Source organism: Phyllostomus hastatus, unplaced genomic scaffold (genome assembly GCF_019186645.2).
Source record: "Phyllostomus hastatus isolate PE091 unplaced genomic scaffold, TTU_PhHast_1.1 phas_contig_210, whole genome shotgun sequence".
In the NCBI taxonomy this organism is placed as follows: Eukaryota; Metazoa; Chordata; class Mammalia; order Chiroptera; family Phyllostomidae; genus Phyllostomus; species Phyllostomus hastatus.
The window spans coordinates 38,965,150-38,984,765 of NW_025333737.1; the positions used below are offsets into that span (position 1 = coordinate 38,965,150).

General features: G+C 68.4%; 2 protein-coding genes across 14 annotated transcripts in view; one reads left to right on the top strand and one right to left on the bottom strand.

Annotated features, from left to right (window-relative positions):
• Positions 1-13,394, top strand: part of TBCD (tubulin folding cofactor D) — a 111,514-nt gene extending 98,120 nt beyond the window's left edge. The window contains exons 28-39 of the mRNA XM_045836285.1: positions 347-438; positions 1,142-1,282; positions 2,880-2,963; positions 3,455-3,622; positions 3,701-3,839; positions 5,580-5,701; positions 7,519-7,596; positions 9,435-9,524; positions 9,797-9,884; positions 10,688-10,797; positions 12,670-12,754; positions 13,120-13,394. Coding sequence (XP_045692241.1) covers positions 347-438; positions 1,142-1,282; positions 2,880-2,963; positions 3,455-3,622; positions 3,701-3,839; positions 5,580-5,701; positions 7,519-7,596; positions 9,435-9,524; positions 9,797-9,884; positions 10,688-10,797; positions 12,670-12,754; positions 13,120-13,134 — 1,212 coding nt within the window. The 3' untranslated portion in view covers positions 13,135-13,394. The remainder of the gene's footprint in view (positions 1-346; positions 439-1,141; positions 1,283-2,879; positions 2,964-3,454; positions 3,623-3,700; positions 3,840-5,579; positions 5,702-7,518; positions 7,597-9,434; positions 9,525-9,796; positions 9,885-10,687; positions 10,798-12,669; positions 12,755-13,119) is intronic.
• Positions 13,132-19,616, bottom strand: part of B3GNTL1 (UDP-GlcNAc:betaGal beta-1,3-N-acetylglucosaminyltransferase like 1) — a 30,328-nt gene continuing 23,843 nt past the window's right edge. For 5 of the 13 annotated variants that reach the window (XM_045836290.1, XM_045836289.1, XM_045836286.1 and 2 more), the window contains 5 exons: positions 16,922-17,057; positions 16,769-16,837; positions 16,347-16,421; positions 15,446-15,556; positions 14,813-14,947 (listed from right to left, as the gene is read on the bottom strand). In XM_045836290.1, the coding sequence (XP_045692246.1) occupies positions 15,476-15,556; positions 16,347-16,421; positions 16,769-16,837; positions 16,922-17,057 (361 nt within the window). In that variant the 3' untranslated portion in view covers positions 14,813-14,947; positions 15,446-15,475. Of the gene's footprint in view, positions 13,313-13,740; positions 14,948-15,445; positions 15,557-16,346; positions 16,422-16,768; positions 16,838-16,921; positions 17,058-19,616 lie in introns of those variants that run through there. The other 8 variants (XR_006785362.1, XR_006785366.1, XR_006785364.1 and 5 more) reach the window with 5 other exon arrangements.

Consider the following 19,616-nt stretch of genomic DNA (forward strand, 5'->3'; position numbering starts at 1 on the left):
ACTGGTCAGCACGGCCACCAAGCTCCTGTGTCCCCCAGTCGGGGCACCTGCTGACCCACCCCCCAGGCGTCCCCTCGCTTGGGCCGTCCCCCTGCCCAGTGTGCTGTGGGGCCCGCCGCACATTGGATCCCCAGACTCAGGACGGAACTGTCCTTTCGGGCAGCAACAGATCAGGTTACAGGAGCTGCTGCGTTTGTCACAGGTGCCGGCTCTGGGCAGTGGGACGGCTGGAGGCGACCCCTGTGGCAGACACAGCAGCACAGCCCCAGGGCCCACCCCCACCTGCGTGGAAAGGACACTTGTCCCGTGGCCGCTGGTCTGTGGGTGACTGGTGGTTGCTCTGCAGGTTCTAGAGGGGCTGGGAGCCGTCACCCGCATTTCCCCGGAGAACCTGAGCTTTGCAGAGTCTAGGCGGGACGCCGTGAGGGCCATCGCCAGGTGAGTCCCACCTGCCCTCCGCCCCAAACCACTGCTCCCAGAGGCCACCAGCCCCGTGCGCGGGGGCACCCATGGCTGGCGTGAGAAGCCTGGTGTCAGGTGACATCTGCTTAGAAGCAAAGATCACTTTTCATTTTCTAGTTTCCCTTCAGGGGGCTGTCACAGAACATTTCCATCCCAGAGGCTCACTGACAGCCTTGTCCTCCTCAGAGGGAGCATGAGGCCTGTGGTGCGAGCACCTCCCCACACGAGGGAACTGCAGCCCCTCGAAGGCTGGCAGCCCCCAAGGGGGAGGGGAGGACGCCTGCAGGGTCCCTGGTCCCTGCTCCCAGACTCGCACACGCCCGGCATGCCGCCCTGTCCCGGCCGCGCCGAGCCCAGACCCTGCGTCCGCGCTAACGCCCCACTGTCCCCTCTGCCGGGGCAGGCGGGGAGGTGGGGGAGGCCGGGAGGGCCCAGCCACACGGCCTCCCTGTGCACCTGGAAGCTGCAGGCGCCGGGGAGTGTGGTTCTGGAGGAGAGCGCTGCACCGGCGAGGCGCGCTCGGGGTTTCCCAGCCTCCCTCTGAGCTGCTGCTCTGTTCTGAGTGTGTCCCACGGGGCGGGGTGGGGGGGGGGCACGTCAGGCCGGAACAGCACGAACGTAGGGAAGGCCGGACAGGACTTGCAGACAGACGTGAGCCGCTCCACGTGTCTGATTTCAGGGTTTGCCAGACGGTCGGAGTGAGCGCAGAAGGGGCCCCGGACGAGGTGGTGTGCACAGAGAACGCCGCCCAGGTCTACCACACGCTGCTGGCCTGCCTGCGCGACTACACCACCGACAGCCGCGGGGACGTGGGCGCGTGGTAAGGCCGGGGGCCCCTCACGGTTCCGGGCGGGAGGATGGTGGGCCCTAACCGGTGTTCCAGCTGCCGCTGTGGCCGCCCCCAGAGCGAAAGTGCACCCGGGAGGAGGCCACTCGGGGTTCCCCCCGGGGCCCCGGCAGCCCCAGAGCCCAGCCTGCTGCGCGTGTGGTGGCGACAGATGCCTGGCGCCTGGGCAGGGCCTCCCGGGCGTCCTTCGTCCCTGTGGTGCTTGGTCTTCGGTCCTTTTTCAGAGGCCCCCGTTCTCCGTGGAGTCTCATCTCTCTTTCGTTATTTTTTCCACCACCTTCTTCATCTTTGTCAACACCTTCCTCGTGGTTGTTTCTGAAAGACCCTGCCCACGTACTCCAGCATCTGTGACCTGCGGGTCGATCTCTGTACTCGTGTGTTACCACGTTAGCACTCGGTCTTTCTTGCTAAACACTTAATTTTTAACTGAGTTCTGAAATTGTTCAAAATTGCGGAGGCTCTGGGTCATGTAACTTCCTTTGAGCAAGTGGCAGGTTTCCTCACATCAGGCTGACTCGGGCCCCGGGGCCCTCCTGCTGCACTCGGGTCCCCTCGCTGCTGGCCACCCTCTGCTCAGCCAGTCAGGAGCTGGCAGGCCCCCACCCCCAGGGGCGTGTGCAGGTTCGGGGCCCCGAGTGCCTCCCCAGCCTTTCTCTGGGAGTGCTGTGCCCACGAGGCAGGGGCCCCGGGGGAGCACGCTGCCTGCCCCCTGGTGCCCCAGCGGTCCCTGTCCTGAGCAGCAGGACTGGCGGGCGGCCACCCCTGGTGTCTGGATCCCTCTGGCTTCCGTCAGCCGCTCCCCTGCCCAAGTCCGCCCTGCAGCTCTGAGTGCCCGGGGCCTGCACACGGTGCTGCTCTCGCCGGGCCTCCCCCCGGCCAAGGCCCGTGCCTGCGCCCCCTCTCCAGTTCGAACGGCACAGGCTGTCTCCCCGACGTGCCGAATTCACTCCTTGGAGGGGGGCGTGCCCCAGGCCCGCGGGACCTGCTGGCCCTGCTGGCCCTGGAGACACCAGCCCATGTGTCTGTGATCCCTGTGGCCCAGCTGTGTCCCGCCCGGGCGGAGCAAGTTTGAGGGGCCCAAGTTTAAAATGCTCCTTCCTCTCGGGGGTTAGGCGACTCACAGCATGGACTCGGCTCTTCAAATTGTCTCTAAGCTTGTTGTTTCCTTGCGCGGGAGCTTCATAGTGGACAGAGCCCTCCTGGCCTGGATACCCACTGGGCAGCAGAAACAGGCAAAGCCAGAAAGCCCTCAGAGTTTTCCTGCTGGGAGAAAGCTTCCTAGGGTGGGCCTGCTTTGCATTTCACGGTTCTCGGGGAAATCGGCGCTGCTTCTGCAAGAGCAGCCCTGACAGTGCGCTGGTACCCGGCTGGCTGTCTGCGGCTCACACCCTTGACGGTGCAGACCTCTCATGGGCTCAAACGCTCCTAGAGGGCGGGCCGCCGGCCACCTGTGCTGCTGCGCAGACCTCCCACCGAGTGCAGAGTGCAGAGGGCTGGTGCAGCCCCTGAAACCCCCAGGCTGAGGGCGCAGCTGCCCCGGAGCCTGTCCTCACGCCCTCTCCCCCTGCAGGGTCCGAGAGGCTGCCATGACCAGTCTGATGGACCTGACGCTTCTCTTGGGAAGGGACCAGCCGGAGCTTATCGAGGCTCCGATGTGAGTGTCCTCCCTGCCACCACCCGGTGCCTGTCTCCGCCTGCCCCCCCCACAGCTCATGCCCAGGCGTCCCCCTCCATCGGGGCTCAGGCCTGCCGGAGGACAGCTGTTCCTGGGAGAGGCCCAGGGAGGGGCCACTTCTCAGCTTCGAGCCCTTGCGCCCCAGTGCCTGCTCCAGCCAGGGGCCTGGCTGTTCCCCTCCCGTCTGCTCCTGGGCCACGGGACTGCCCTTGGGCAGCTCACTTGCAGGGGCCTTTGTGCCCCTCCCTCACCTCCAGCGTTCCTCCCCGCCTCCTCACTCAGTCCTCCGCCTCCTCGGCCCCTGTCCCCACCTCCTGCTGCCCCCTCCCAGCCCTGTGTGTACTCCCCGCTTGTACCTGAGACCTCGTGCTGGGGCTTCTGGGAGCCGATCAGCTGCCCTGGGGCCCGGTCGCGTGCTCCGCAGGTGCCTCCGGCTGGAGCTGCGCTAATGCTGGGATCTCCGTTGGCAGCTGCCAGCAGGTCATGTGCTGCCTGGCCCAGCAGGCGAGCGAGAAGATCGACCACTTCCGTGCCCACGCTGCGCGCGTATTCATGACACTGCTGCACGCCACCGGCCCAGCCGGCCCCACTGTCCCCCATGTGCCGCACCGCGAGGAGCTGGAAAAGCTGTTTCCCAGGTACTGGGGCTCTGGCCGCCGGGCTGCCTGCCTGGTGGGAAGGGGCGCCGGGAACCTAAGCTTGTGCCTGTGTTGCAGGTCCGACGTGGCCTCGGTCAACTGGGCGGCACCGTCCCAGGCCTTCCCGCGCATCGCCCGGCTACTCGGGCTGCCCACCTACCGCTACCACGTGCTGCTGGGCCTGGCCGTGTCCGTGGGCGGTCTCACGGAGTCCACGGTGAGGGCGCGTCCGTCCTTGGACGGGGTGGCCTGGTCTGGGCGCGGGCCAGGGGTTGGGACCTGCGCTCCGGGGGCTGCGCTGTCCTTCTTCCCTCTGGGTCTCCCCCCGGGGAAGCTGGTCACCGGGGCAGCTGCTTCCTCCGGGCGGATCCCCAGGGCGGCTCGGAGCGCCGGCGCTGGGAGGAGGGCTAGTCGGGCCGGACCCCGGCGGTGACCGGTTGCTGCATGCAGTTCGGCTGCCCTGGGAGCTCTACTACGGTCTTCCTCCGCCGCCGCCGCAGCGCGCACATCACGGACACCACGCACGGCACGCACGCCGCGCACATCACGGACACCACGCACGGCACGCACGCCGCGCACATCACGGACACCACGCACGGCACGCACGCTAGTCTGGGCCTGGTTTCCGGGTTCCGCACCTCCTGGTGCGGCGTTTCCGTTCTCTGGGGTTGCGCCCCGCGGGCTCGGAGCTCCGTAACCCTGACCGCTCCCGGTCTGAGCGACAGCGGCCCTGGCCGCCCCGCCCTTGTTCCCGTGCGCATGCGCCTCCCTGCGCTTGCTTTGACAACGCGGCACAGGCTGCCGCCGCCGCCACCGTAGTTTTGGGACAGGCGGTGGGTCCACGAAGGACCGCGGGGGATTCATTGTTCTCTGAATCGTGGGTTCAGGGTTCGGGCACTTAGGCGACAGTCTCGCCCCGGCCCCACCCCCGCACGCATGTCCATCCGCCCGCCCATCAGTCCGCTCTGCCCGCCCGTGCAGTCCGCTCTGCTGAGCGCTCTTGTTCCCCGGGTCCTGCTCTTCCTTCCGGGCAGCTTCCTGGAGTTTGCTGCTCGTCTCTCCGAGAGACTTCTGTTTGGGGGGCGGGGGGTGAACACATCTAGTCCTTGACTGCGTTCTCAAATCTTACCCCTCAAGCCTCTCCGGCGCAGGTTCACCTGGGGAATAGCGAATCTTTTTTTTAAGTCCACACGTGGCATCCCCGCTCCTGCGCTCTGTGCAGTCGGGGGCGGGTCTCGTCCGCTTCCTGCTTCTCTTCGGCTGGGACTCGCCCTCTCGGTTCGGGAATCTGAGGGGAGGGCCAGGGGGAGCCTGTGGCCACCAGCTGCGGTCAGTCCCCAGGCGCAGGGCACGCTGCAGGGCGGCACCCTCTGACCCAGGTCGTTTTTTCTCCCCTTGGCAGCTGGTGGCTGCTGGCGCCCAGCCTGGGGAGCCCTGGCTGCCTGCTGCTGCCCCATGTCGCTGCCCCCCAGGGGGCTGCTCTGCAGGCGGTTGCCCCTGCCCCTCCCTTGGCGGCCAGGCCCGGCTCCTGAGCGGGTGTAGTGCTGGTTGGGGCAGCCTCTGAGCGCAGCAGTGCCCCGGGGGCTGCATTTGGGTTTGCAGCCTGAAGGTTTCAGAGCGACTGGCCACTCGTGACGCCAGGCTTTGGTACCTGGACCTGCTTTCCGTGGACACCCACGACCATCTGCCACCGACGGTGTAGGGGTCGCTCTGGGTGCGGAGTGACAGTGTATGCGGAGTGGGCTGTGCTGCCGCCCTAAGGGGAGCGTTTCTCCCTCGGGCGCCTGCACTGTGTCTCTGCAGTCCTGCCGCCCTGGCCGGGCCTAGGCTGGTCCTTCTCCCCTGCGGTTTGGTCTCCGCTGCTGCTGAACACGCTGAGTTTGTCCGCCACTGCTGCAGGCGGGGGATGCGGGGACAGCGGTCTCGTCTCGGTACCAGCAGACGCCCTGTGTTGCAGGTCAGGCACTCCACCCAGAGTCTGTTCGCGCACACGAAGGGGATCCAGAATGACCGGCAGGCCGTGGAGAGCTTCGGCGAGTCCCTTTTGCAGGTCTTCGAGGACAACCTTCTGAACTACAGGTGAGCAGGTGCCATTTCCCAGACGCCCGGGTTTTGAGGGCAGGGTGGGGCCAGCAGAGGCGAGGGTCATGGACACAGCCAGTCACGGCCCCTCCAGGCCCCCCGCCACCGCTCTGGGACCCCTTGCAGACTGCACTGAGGGCTGGTGGGGTGAGGATTTTTGGATGTGTCGGAAGTAAAGATGGCAGCGCAACGGGCCGGTGGTGCCCCCAGGTAGGGAGGACCCTGGGCCCACACACTCCCCTAGCTGGGACTGCAGCGTCACAGCGACACCTGGAGCTTTTTTCTTAACGCTGTGCTGACCGCTTTCCCACGAAGGTGGGGTGTATTCTGGGGGCCCTGAGCTCAGCCCTGCAAGAGGGCTGTGGTGGACGCAGTTCTCGATGGTCCCAGGGCAGCCGGGCCCGTTACAGCGGTGTGGCCGCAGGTCCCCTCCTGGGGCCCCTGGCAGCCCGTCCGGTGCGAGGGCAGCGCAGACACCGCTCTCGGCGAGCAGGAGCCCAGCCCATGGTCTTTCCTCTTTTCCTAACAGCCCCGGGTGGGTATGAAGGAGTTCTGACGAAATGCGCGTAAAACATGCATTACAGCTGAGACACGGCACACCCACACCTGAGACCTCCCTCCACCCTTGACTCTCCCACCCCGCCCCAGGGCGGCCGCCGGTGCTGCCCCTCACGCCTGCGTAGTGGGCATTCCCCTGAGTTTCAGGTGGGCTCTGCCCTCTGCGCTCGCCTCGTGTCCGGCTCCTCGGGCCCAGCGGCTCTCTCGGCCACCCTGTGCTGGGTGCACCCATGTGCACTCGGTCGCACCTGGTTCCTCCGTCTGCCTGGGACGGGCGCTCCGGTGGCGCTGCCAGCTGAGGCTGTGACGGGTGAGGCTGCGGTGAGCGCCCGCGCAGAGGCCCTCCGTGGACGGCTCTGCCCGCCTCTCCTGGGCACGGGCCCAGGGTGCCCTGGCTGGGTCGCGTGGTTGGCAAACGCAAACTTTTTAAAAAACTGCCAACTGTTGTCGAAGGTGACTGTGCCATTTGCATCCCTGCGGACACCACCTGCTTGTTCCCGGTGACCCCCCCCCCCGCCCCGTCACCCCCTCTTGCTGGCACCAAGCTGAGGGGTGGTGTGTGACGAGTCACGGCGTCCATGCGCGCCTCCCTCCCGGCCGAGGGCGTGGCACGTCCAGTCGGCTCTGTGCTCTGGTGGCAACCGGTTCGGGTGGCGACCATGTTTCTCCCTCCTCGCAGCCGAGGGCGGGCGTTTCTCCCGTCGGCAGCCTCTCCCACGGCAGGCCCCTCGCGCTTGTGAACTCGGCCACCCCCTTGCCTTTCACGTCACACCCGGGGAGCCTGCGCCTAACTCCAGGGCACCAGGGTCTCCCTCAGGTGTTTCGTGGGAGTTCTGTGGTGTTTGGCTCTGTGCTCTGACCTGGGGTTCCCTCGGGGCGAGCCCCGTGTGGTGCGGTGCAGCCGCGCCGTGTCCACGTGCCCGTCCTGCGTGTGGGGGTGGGTGCACCCAAGCCACACGTGGGCTGTGGACACGGGAGCCGGGACTCTGCGGTTCGTGGTCTGCTTTGTGTTTTTAGCCGTGACCTGTGAGGTTGAGCCACGTGAGCCCCCTCTGCTTTCTCTCCACGGGGCGGGGATTTCCCGACCTTCCCCGTGTCCACCTGGAGCTCCGAATGGGCCTGCGTTTCGACAGGACTGTCTCCCCGGGTTGGGGGGTGGGTGGGCGTGGTTTGTGCCTAGTTTCCTGCCCCCCACTTGCCCTCCCTCCCTCCCGTGGTTCGGTGCCTGTGGTCTCACGGACACCCTCTCCCCGCAGGGTGTCGGTGCCGCTGCTCAGGATGCTGGACCAGATGCTGGCCCACGGGTGCTTTGACGTCCTCACCACGGAGGAGGAGTGAGTGCCTGTTTGCCCTCCCTGCCGGCACGGCTCTGCGGCCTGGGCCTCCCAGCCACCCCCCCAGGAACCGTGGCGGCCCGGAGGCCGGAATTCTGGGGACAGTGTCCCAGCGTCCCCGCGGTCGGTCTCCACAGGCCCTGTCAGTGCCCTGCCCCCCGCCCCACCGTGAGGCTGGCACTGGGGGGCTGGGGGGCCCGAGCTGACGGCAGTGGACAGAGCGGGGTGGCCATGGGCTGGGCGCAGGACCTGGGTCAGTCGGAGGCGCCTCCGTCCTCAGCTGCGCCCAGGGCTCCGCAGCTGCCCGGCAGCAAGGACCCGTCACAGCCACTCCGTCCCTCCTCATCCGCGGCTCTGTCCTGGCTGGGCCTCCGCGGAGGGCGCATTGTGTCCCTGGGGCCGTGGTGTCTGGCTGCTGCGCTGATGAGGCGCCTGGGCTCAGGGCTGCGGGGCGTGGCCCCGGCCTGGGTCTGGTGCTTTGGAGGTGTCAGGTGGGCCCCGGCAGCGTCGGTCCCCTGCCCCTTCTGAGGCCTGCTGGCCGCCTGGTGTCCTGGCCGGCGGTGGCCATCGCTGAGTGGCCAGGGCTTCCTGCCATCCATCGGGGGGTCTGGCATGCACGTTGTCACTGGGCTCAGGTGAGTCCTCGCAGGTCCCGGGAAGCCCCGTCCCCGCTGGAGGCTGCACGGGAGCTGACTGCAGACGCGGGGAGGCGTGGCTTCTGGACGGGTCTCCTCCGCGTCCCCCTGAGCAGGCAGGAAGCCGGGCCGTTGCAGCAGGCCCCCTCCTGCACCTCCTGCACCTCCTGCACCGCAGTGGTCAGGGTCCTTTGCAGCCACCGTCTTCCTGTACATGTTTGGTCTTCAGTTGTCTCGGGTCAGTGGGGTAGGGGCGATCTGGTGCTTGTTCTCCACGTCCTGGGGGCCCTCGGGTGCCTGCCTGGGTCTGAGGCCAGCCCCCCCGGCGTTCACGGGTCTCCCTGTTGGCTGTGGGGTGCCGTGCTTTCTGATTGTTCCGCCTAATATTTTAATGTGTTTTTGGTTAGAAATTTTCAAAATACAACGGCAAGAGAAAACGCCTTCTGTTGTGAATATAGCTCTTTTAGTTTTTCTATCATTTTGCCAATTTTTGTTTTGTGTGTTTTGGCTTTACATTTCGGTGTATGCACATTTAAGGGCGCCTTAGTAGTGAGCTGAGCCTTTCCGTTTCCAGAGACGCGGCTCGGCCTCGCAGCAGCGTGGCGGCACCAGCTCCGGACGCGGAGCTGTCGCGGGGGCTCTTCCCCGCTGTCTCTCGTGACGAGGGTCCGCGTGTCCGTGGTCCGCGTGTCTCGTGGGCAGCGGGCAGTTCTGCGGGAGCCCCGCCGGACGGCCCCCGTCTGCCCGCTGGGCCGTTGCCTCTCGCCGCTGGGTCCTGCATCTGCGTCTCTGGATGCTTCCGCGCTCCTCCCCCCCCCCGTTTCCCACGTGATCAGCAGTGACGTGACTGCGTCTCCCCACATTTCTCTCGCGTGTGTTTGGGATGATGCACTTTCCTGTTTTCTTCGCGGCCACCCTGTCGAAGTCTTTCAGTGCTTTCTCCTCTTCCTGGACAGTCCCAGGGACTCCGCGCGCTAGGCCCATTTACAGTTTCGGTTGAGTTTGCTTTGTGCGTCGGTTGTGCCGTCCACAGGCGCGCCCTCCCGCTGAGGCCCGAGGGGATGGGGTGGGGCCGTCTGCACAGCTGTGCCCGTGCAGGGGCCAGGTCAGGCCACCTGGCACGGCGTCCCCCAGGCACGTGGCCCTCGGGACGTCCCTTGCTGGCCGCACAGCACCAACACCGGCCCTGTGCTTCCCCTGCAGCCATCCCTTCTGCGTGAAGCTGCTCGCGCTCTGTAAGGCCGAAATCCACAAGTCCAAGGACGTGCAGAAGCTGCGGTCCAGCATCGCGGTGTGAGTCCCGAGTCACCACCTGCGCAGGCGGTCCGGGGGGCGGGCAGGGGGGCGGGGGCGAGGGGGCGGGAGGCGGAGTCTGTGGCCCTGAGCCCCAGGGAAGTCCGTCCCCAGCTCTGCCTGCACGTGGCCTTGGCCCGAGGGGCGGTGCGGCGCGTCCCTGCCCCCTGAGACCTGGACGGGAGGGTGAGGGGTCTGGAGGCCGCACGGGGGGTCGCTGCGGCTCTGGGCGCCCTCCCGTGCGCACCGGGCTCACCGCGTGCGGCGCGCAGGTTCTGCGGGATGGTGCAGTTCCCGGGCGGCGTGAGGAGGAAGGTGCTGCTGCAGCTGCTGCTCCTGCTGTGCCACCCGTTCCCCGTGGTGAGTGCGCGGCCGCTGCGCCGGGTCTCCCCGCGGCGGCTCGGCGGCGGGCGGGCGGGGGTTCTGGGCGCTGGTGCTCGTGTCCCTGGTGCTGGGGCGGCAGCCGGGGTCCATCCGGGTCTGGGAGGGGGCCCGACCTTCCTCTGCCTCTTCAGACGTCGAGGGGTGTGGCGGGGGTCCTGCTGCATGGACGCTCGGGTCTCGGGAGTGGCGCCTGCAGGGTGGCTCTCCCGTGCCCTCCTGGGGGTGGGGGGGCGATGCGGAGTGAGCCCCCTCCCCCCACCCCTGTGTTTCGTCCTGTGCTGTCCGCCCCCGAGGGCCCTGGGCGGGGTCTCAGCAGAGGGTCCTGGGGCCCCCACACTGGGCGACACCTTCACCCAGAACCGCCTGCCACAGGGTCAGGCTTCCTAGAAACTCTCCTGTGGCTCAGAAACGCCGCTCCTAGAGGTGACAGTAGCCCCCACTGCGCAGCCGCACCCCTCAGGAATGCAGCTTCTCAGGCCACCCGGCCAGCTGGTGGGGTCACGGGCGAGGTCAGGGGCCCCTCCCCCGTGAGGCGTTCCGGTAGGAGCCGTGTGGCCCGGCCTGTGGGCAGGCCCCTGGCTGCGTCCTGGTAGGCTGATGGCGGGACTGCCAAGGAACCAGGTGGCCTCTCCTGTCACGGGGACACGTGGGCGTGGCCAGATCTCCCGAGTTAGGGTCAGAGGTCAGCACGTCTTTCAGGTTTTAGTCGGACTCCGGGGCCCTGTCACCTCTGCTTTCTGTGTCTTGGCCCCTCCCCCAACGTGCCGTGTCCTGGGCAGATTCGCAAGACCACCGCCAGCCAGCTGTACGAGATGCTGCTCACCTACGGTGACACCGTCGGCGCGGACGTCCTGGACGAGGTCATGGCCGTGCTCAGCAGCACCGCCTGGTGAGTGTGGGGCCCCCGTTCTCCAGGGCGCAGGCCGTGCACAGCACAGTGAACGGGATGCCCTCCCTTCCTGTCCTGCGGTCTCTACCCCCCCCACCCCCCCCCACCCCCCGAAGGGAACAGGACAGACGAGGCTCCCGGCCCCTGGTGGCCGTGGCTCTGGTCTCCCGAGGGGACAGGGCGGCTGTGAGGGACCCTGCCTGCCTGCTTGTCCCCCGGCCTCTCCCTCGCACCCCAGGGGAGTAGACCGGTGCCTCCTGGGGCCCAAGGGGAAGGTTTTCAGGATGGAAGGACTTTCTTTCACGTGCAGTTTTTTGTAGGTAAAGAGACGGGCTAAGCTTTTTTTCCTCTGGGCTTTTTCACGAACTAGTCACGAAGTGGGCTCTGGGCGCCGATGGGGGCCGGGGCCCCTGCCCGAGCTGCGGCACCAGAAGCGTGATGGAGTGTGCGGTGTGGGGACACGCGTGTGTGCCCGTGCCACGTGGCTGCCCCAGGGGCTGCCATGCCCACCGGCCTCCGAGGAGGGCCCGCAGGCCTTTGCCCAGTCTTGGTGCGAACGGCCGCGTTGAATCAGAAAGGACGGAGGAAACAGGGTCTCCCCCTCCCTTCCCCCCCAGACACCCAGTTGCCTCCCGCACCCCGCAGGACCGAGAGCTGCCCGCGGGTCTCGGGGTTCACTGCAGGCGCACTCTCCTGTGGTCTCCGCTGCCTCCGGGAGGGACTCGGGTCGCGTTGGGGGTGGGAGGGCGCTGCGGGATGGGGAGGCCTGGGTGCGTCCGGAAGCCGGAAAGGTGCGGCCCGGAAGCTTGGGTTGGGGTGGGCAGCACCGGCGACGCCACGGGAGCAGCAGGTGTGCGGGTGGACGCCCGCACTGGCCTGTGTGCTCCCACACGTGCTCCCACGGACACGCACGCAGCCCCGCCCTCGCCCCCCTTCCGGAGGTGGGACAGAGCTTGCGACAGGGCCCTGCTCGGGCCCTGGTGGCCGAGGCCTCGGTGCTGGCCCCGCGCCAGCCATGCCGGGCTCTCGAGGGTCGGCGCGCGCTGCCCACGGACGCCTGGGGCACGTCCACGGCGTCTCCCTCCGAACAGTGGTGCTCCCGTGAGGCCGGAGGTTTCTGGGGAGACGTCTCGTGAGCACCTCTGTGGCCCCCAGTGACGGTTCCAGACCAGGTGCGTGGTCGCCGGAGACGGGGGCTCTGCTCCGTGAGCAGCTGGGACCGACCCCATCCTCCGGGTCCGTCCTCAGCGCCTCTGGAGAGCGCGGCAGTCTCCCGCCCAGGGGACACCCCCTTCTGTGCTGTCAGCTCGATGAGAACCCTTGTGCACCCCGAAAAGGGCAGTGGCAAGCCAAGTGGCCTGGGCTCACCGGCGCCAGAGGGTCCCTGGCTCCTCCGGCTGCTCCCGCGCTCCCCCCGGGTGGGGCTCTTTCCCCGCACCCCCGTCCCTTTCCGCCTGAAGAGGAGCTCCCCCCGCATTTCTCTGCGGTTGCAAGATTTAACTTTTATTTTCAGTGAAAGTGATGAACAGCTTTTAAAATCAAACAGAACTTTTAAAAAGCCCCGTGATGAGTTTCGGGCCCCGCCTGCCCTCCCCCGCCCCCCCAACGGGCACCCCCTTCCCTTCTGTCCCCGTCGCAGCCCGGGCTGCGTCCTCCAGCGGCTTTCCCAGAAAAGGGTTCGGGAGCGGAGCCTGGGGCAGGGGCCAGGGTGCAGGTTCTGGGGTGGGTGTCCTTCCCCGACCTCCTCATCTGGGGTACCTCGGGGTGTCTGCACCCCACCGGGAGTTTACTAAGAGTGGAAGATTCATGTCAGGTTTGACGCCAGCCAGCGGCCCTCCTCGTGGCTGAAGCTGCCCTGCCCTCTCCCCCCAGGGACGAGGAGCTGCACCTGGTGAGAGCCCAGCGGAACCACCTGTGCGACCTCCTCGGCGTACCCAGACCTCAGCTGGTCCCCAAGGTAACTGACCGCACGCCCCCCTCAGGCCGCGCCAGGGACACCTGGGGCTCTCCCCGAGCCAGGCCTGCGGACGGCTCCCTCGAGCCGAGGTGCTCAGCTACCGTCTAGAGCGTCCTGGGCCCGCACGACCTGCCCCCCCCCCCCCGCCCCCGTCAGCCTGTTCCCCAAGCAGTGTCCACAGGCTGTGCCACACGGCAGGTGCGGAGCGCGGGGAGGAAGGGGTGTTGCGCGTCCAGGGTGTCCCTGGCCCCATCGGCCACACCCACGGCCTGGGGGCGGGGCCCAGGTGGTTTCCTGCAGGAAGCAGGACCGGAGACGCAGGGAGACGTGCTGACCAGCCTGGCCCCGTCCCATGTCCTCTGCAGCCCGCTGTCCACTGAGGCCCGCTGTCCACTGAGGCCGGTCCCGGGAGCTGAGCCCGTGCGCCCGTCCGACGGAGGAGCAGGCAGGTGGGACGAGCACAGGAAACCTGGACACAGCGCCTTGGCCGTCGGCCGGTCCATCTGCTGAGGGACTCGTAGTCTGTCACCATGGAGGCGGCTTTTCCTAACACGCCTCCTGCACGCGAGGGGCCTGGGTTGTTGGTGCTTTTGTCTTAAACGCAAACCCACGTCTTATAAAGCCCTGCGCTGGCAGTCTACACCTGTCTGTGTGTCTGTCTGGGTGAACGGTAGGGCCGGCTGCCTGGGGTCGGAGGGAGGGGGCAGCCTGACGGGGCACGTGACGAGGCCACGGGGCTCGGCTCCCTCCTGTCCCGCTGCCCAGGGGACGGGGCAGTGCTGGGCGGGACAGGCCGGGCGGGTGCCGAGGTCACGCGCCCCTCAGGCCTTGCCCGGCCCAGCTGGACATCAGGGGCTGCGAGGGCACCGCGGGGCTTTGGAGGGGCCTTTCCTGCCCCATCTGGTGGGGTCAGGGCATCTGTCTTCCTGCCTCCACCCCCCCACCCCACCCTGTTCCAGCGTCCGGCACCCGCGGGTGTCACTTACCCTCATGCAGCTTTGACAACCAGAGAAGGCCACGGCCGAGTATGTTGAGTCCTGCCCGAGGCCACCTTCAGCCACTCGAGGGCCTGTGACGGCAGCGCCAGACCCGGCTGGAAGGCGGGTGTCGGGGGGCAGCCTTACAGGCATCTGCTGCCAGGGGTGACCCGGATGCAGCGTCCCAGGATGTGGGTTCGGGTGACATGGGAAGTGCCACAGCTTGCGTGTGTGACTCTGGAAAAGCTGCCCTTTTCTAACTTGCGCGGCACCAGCTCACACTGAGTGTCCGCGAGCCAGTGCGGCTGGTGTGTGTAAAGGGTTTGCCGCTTGAGTCAGGCGAGTGTGGGGTGCAGGAGCCCCCGCCCACTGCCGAGGGGAAGGGGTCGGCGCGCCGTCCTCGGGCCCACAGCCCAGGGCTGTGGCTGTGACTGGGCCTGGGCAGGAGCGTCCTGCCCTTGTGGGGTGCGGCCACAGCAGGTCTGTGGGCGGAGGCGGCGGTGGGCCCTGCTGTGTGGCCTCACCACGGGCCTCGCCGCTGCCCGCAGGTGGGTGTGCCGCCGGGGCCAAGCCCGGGCCAGGCTGGAAGCGTCTCCTGTCCGCGTGCTCCACTGGTGGCAGATCGCCTCGAGCCCCTGGCAGAGGAAGCCCTTACCCCGGGTGTGTGGGGCTGGGCCTGGGCAGACCAGCGCCCACTCAAGTCTCCAGCGTGCGTCCCTCACGCAGGTGTCAAACAGGGAGCTTTCCACTTCAGACGGGACTTGCTGGGGACCCCTCGACTGGCAGAGGCCATGCTGGTGCGAGGTGGGCACACATGGCCCCACGCTGCTGGGCACCAGGGACAGGACACAGGGCACGGTGGGGGTGGGGCGGCCGTGCCTGCTGAGCAGCGTCTGGACCTGGGCTGCAGGACACCAAGCAGGCAGCCCTCGAGAAGGAACAGGATCCCCCGTGTAACAGGAGCCCCCAGAAGAGACCGTGGGGACGGGAGGGCCTGCCGGCGCTGGTCCCACTGTGTGATCCACGGAACACAGAGTTGATCTGCTGGCCAGTGGACAGTGTCCAGCTGCCGCTGCCCACCCTCGGGCCCCACTGGCCACCAGTCGCTCACACCGGGGGCCCAGTGGCTGCGAACACCTTGTGCAGCCGTGGTTCCGGAGCCCACCTGAGTCTGCGTGACAGGTCGGCGGGAATCCCTGGGCCCCCACGACTCGGGCTGTGGTGAGAGCAGAGCAGGTGATGAGCTGTCAGCCGGCGCGGCGAACACGGGACCTGGTCGGTGACGGCCCTTTCCCGCTCTGTTCCCATGGATGGTCTGTCCCGGTCCACGAGCCTCCTGAGGTCACCGCAGTGGCTGTGCCCCTAGGTGGTCCCTGGGACCACCTCGCATCCACCCAGACTGGGACCTGGCGTGCAGACAGCGCAGGCGGCCACCGGGAGCCTGACCGACCAGCCCTGGTACCGTCACCACACGGTATGGGACCCATGGTCCCCTGGGTGACGGGGTGGCAGAGGACACGTTCCATGTCCTGGTCCGAGGGGTGTGTGCAGAGTGCGCACACCTGTCAGGTGCGTGGTGAGGGTGGGGTCACACGCCTGCTGGGTGAGGGGCCAGCCCCTCGCACACACGGTCTGCCGTGCACCAGCCGCCACGCCCCCCATGGGTCCCACCCACGTGGGGGTGTCCCCCGGCCTGCCCTCCAGCCCTCGTTACCTGCTCGACGCCACGGCTGCTGCGGGTCTGTCAGCTGAAGTGGAGGAAGTCCCGGCCCTCCTGCAGGTGCAGCGACCTCAGGTTGTCCTCGAACGCGCCCCCTGTCAGGTCCTGCGGGGGGAGCAGCAGGCCTGGTTCGTCCGGACCTGCCCTGGGCCGGACTGGAGGCCCCCAGAGCCTCCCTCCAGGTTTGGGGTTCCCTGTGGGCAGCCGTCAGGCGGTCTACTCGGGGCTGCTGCTGCTCTGCTCCGAGGGGAGCGGCCCGGACAGGACACTGGGGCAGCTGGCCACAACGTCCCACTGGGCACTGGTGGGCGTCTGAGAGACATCTCCACCCAGTCTGTCCAGCGCCTCTCCAAGGAGGGCAGCGGACCCCCACCCGCCTCTGCAGGGAGGGGCCACACGGGGGCAGCAGCCCCGGGGACAGAAGTGGCTGCTCAGCGACCAGCTGCGGATGGGTCCTGGCCGCCTCCTGCTCTGCCCCCACCCCTGCGGCGGAGAGGGGTCGTCGCCCAGCAGGCAGACTCTGCCCAGTCACACCTGGTCCTACACGGCCCCCGAGATGACCCCACAGCCCACCGGCCGGTGGCGTCATGGGGGACCCTCGGCGGTGGCACGTTACTCAGAAGGTGACTCCAACAGCCCAGCCGCAGGGGCGAGCGAGAAGGGGTCCCGGCCTCTCGCTGTGGGAGCCCGGCGTGAAGCCTGGGGCCGAGAAGCAGGCACAGCCGCGTGGGCCCCGGGGCCCCCGTGACCGACCGCAGGGAGACTCGGTGTGGTTTTATGGACGTGCAGCCCGTTGCGGGTGGGCCCACGGCTGCCGCCCCCTCCCGGCCCCCAGGGCCGCCGCCTGTCCCCCCCTCCCCGCCCCCCCGTGGCCCAGGGCTGTCCCAGCACTCACCAGCTTCACGCAGATGACGAAAGGCGGCCGGGCTGCGCGGAAGTGCAGGATGGGCACCCGGGGCTTGGGGCTTTCCTGGGGGGTGAGGAGGGCCGAGGGTGGGGCTCCGTGCTCCCCCCGCAGTGACCTGCACCACACAACTGGACTCGCAGGGCTGGACCCTGCGTCACTGGCCCCCGCCCGGCCACCCTACAGCCACTGCAGAACCAACCCCAGGTGGGCGACAGGGAGACCTGGTGGGAAGACGGGTGCATGCAGGTGGCTCTGGGGTCCCAGAGACCCCAGGAGTCTGGGGGCTGTGTCTGCCAGGCCTGGCGGCTGGGCCTTTCCCGGGGTGTCCACTCAGAAACCCAGGAGAGTCCAGCCTGGTGCGTGGCTGTGGCCGAGCCCTCACCACTGGGGGCCCCCGGGGCCCCACATACGAGCGAGTCCTCGTAGCAGTAAAAGCCCTTCTTGATCTTGTTCTCGTCCACGTCGCAGAAGGCGACCACCTGGGGGAGGACAGGACGCTGGCCTCAGGCTGGAGCTGCTGCACGTGGGGTGTGGGGCGGGGCCCTCGGAGGGACGGGGCCCACCTTGCGCTGCGCCCCTGCCGTGAGGCTGCGGTAGAGTCGGCGGCCCTGCCTGCCTGCGTTCCAGATGGTGAAGGTCGCCCAGCGGGGCAGAGCCCGTTCCTCCAGGAAGTGGACGCGGTGGGTCCAGATGGTGGTCCTGTGGAGGGAAGGCTCTGAACCCGGGCCCAGCCCTCCTGCCCCCGCCCCTCTGCCCGGCCCAGCAGGGCCCCCGGGCCCACGTTGCCTGGTCTTCGTCAGCTCGGGGCGGCACGCACACTCCCCACGCTGCCCCTCGCCCGCGCACTCAGCTGCACCGGCTGTTGGCTGAGTGAGCGAACCCAGAATGACCTGCCGGCATCCCACAGCCGTGCCCACCCTCGGGGACCTGAGGACCCGCTGTTCTCGTGGCCGCACACTCAGGCAGCACAGCAGACACCAGGCACGGGCCCTGGGGCGCCCACAGGAGACGTGGCCGCCCCACCACTGGACACCTGCAGCCACAGTGACCTCAAGCAGAAGGACCCGGACGTGTCCTTCAAGCCACCACACGGCTGACCCAGGGCAGAGACCCAGGTGGCCGGGTTGTCTTCTCCAGGCAGGGCCCCTGCATCGGCCCTTGGCTGCACGGGGACTGTGGGCCCCGGCCTGGCCACGGGGCCCGCCACTGCCTGAGCCCCGGGCGTGGGGCGGACCCGCACACGCAGCGGTCCCGGGTCCGCGAGTTCCAGCAACGTGCGGAGTCGGGCGAGGACCCGCCCTCCTGCCAGGCAGGGGACGGCCGCTGGGCGCTTCCTGCGGCCGTGCCTGCCCACCTCCCACTCCACACTGGCAGGCGTCACAGCTGTGTTGGGCGGCCGAGGTTTGGGGGGGCACTGGCGCTCGAAGGTGCCAAGTCCCTAGTCCTGTGTGCTCGGCACCACGTCTGAGAAAGAGGCGCACAGGGTGCACACGCTCCGGGCCGGTGACACGCCGCGCAGGCCTGGCCACGGTGCGCGCGGCTTTGCCAACATGCGGGGAAGCGGGAGGAGTTTCTGAGAACGGGAGAGAGATGCACGGCACACACGTGAGTCCCCGCACACCCGCGGAGCCCTGAGCGAGGAGGTGGCAGGCAGCTTCAGACTCCCTTCCCACATTCCCCTTCCCCAGGCGGGGAGAGGGTGGGACGGCCCGGGGCCGGGAGGTGCGGAGCAGGGTCCGTGGGGCCCCGTGTCGGGCAGCAGCGGAGGTGCCCTGGGGCCCCTGCCGGCGAGGGAGGGGCGGCCTGGCACGCGGCCCCCCCCCCCCCACGGGGTGAACAGGGAGAAGGGGCTGCGGACACAAGGCCTCTGCTCGGCGAAGGGTCTGGCCTTTTCTGAGACGTGGACTGGGTCTCCTTGCGGCCGGTTTCCCTCCACTCCAGGCCCACGTGGAGTGCAGCGGCCACCCAGGCGGCCCCACGGCTTCTGTGGGCACTCACAGGACAGACGGCCCGGGCCAGACCTCCGAGCTGCCAGCCAGACGCGTCTCAGAGCCGCAGGGCAGGGCGACGTGGGGTGCACGCACGGACCGGCAGGTGGGGCAGGAGTGGGGAGGGCGCCCCGAGAGCGGTCCTGGGGGGGGCACGGCCGACCCGAGTCACACGGCCTGCGGCGCGGGTCCCAGCGGTGGGTCCCGGTGCAGAAAGAGAGCAAGGCTCAGAGGGATGCGGGTATTAGCGACCGCTCTGTGCCTCCCAAGTCTTAGGGGTCTCCCGTCTGAACGCGCCACACACGTGAGCTGACGAGGCTGCGGCACAGAGCACGTCCGTGGCAGGCACTTCCTCCCAGGAGCCCGTCCTGTGTTCTCACTGCTGACTGTCGGGGGGACAGCTGTCCGAGTCCTTCACGCCCCTCTCTGCCTGCCGGAGGCCAGGGTCCTCGCCCCGGGGCTGGGCCCTGCAGGTTTCCCCAGCCCCACAGATGGGCGTTTCCAGAACCCGGGGGGAGGGGCGGCAGTGTCTGTCTACACGCGGCCACAGTGGGCCCGGGGGGCTTGGACAGAGGTGGTACGAGGGAGCGAGACGCCGGCAGGAGGAGAACAGCCCGCGGCGACCCCAGAGGGCAAACCCAGCTGCAGGTAAGCAGAGGTGCAGTGTCAGGGCCGGCAGCGGGATGCCCCGGTTCACGAGAAAGTGCCAGAGTCGAGCCCGAAGGCTCAGAGGCAGCGGCCAGTGCCGGGCCCAGGGCAGCAGGGCAGCAGGGCCTGGGGCAGCTTGGCGGGAAGTGGAGTCCGGGGAGAGCAGGAGGCTGACGGGGGGCCCGGTTGCTCCGATGGACTCTCCCTCGTGCCTCCTGGTGTCGGACGTGTTCCAGGGAAGCCGCTGGAGGGTGCCCGTGCCGACCCCCCTCCTCCCCAGAAGGAAGAGCCGGCGCGCTCAGGGGAGAGGGTGCGGGGAGCCGGGTCCTGGGAGCCCCGGGCTCCAATTAGGCTCCTCGCTCTGGGAGGTCTCCCCACTGCGCTCAGAGCCCTTAATCCCACACCGAAACTGCATGAGGTCACGTCTGCTGTGGGTGGCAGAGCCTCGCGCTGCAAAGTCAGGGAAAGGCCGATGCCAGAGACACGCGTCGCGTGCAGGCGGGACGGGGCGCGGGGGCCTGCGGCCCTCTGGCCTCTGGCCCGGTCCTCCCCCAACGGGTGCCGCCGGCCCCACCACGGGCCGGCGGGCGGGCGGGCGGTCAGCACCAGGCGCTTTCTCTCC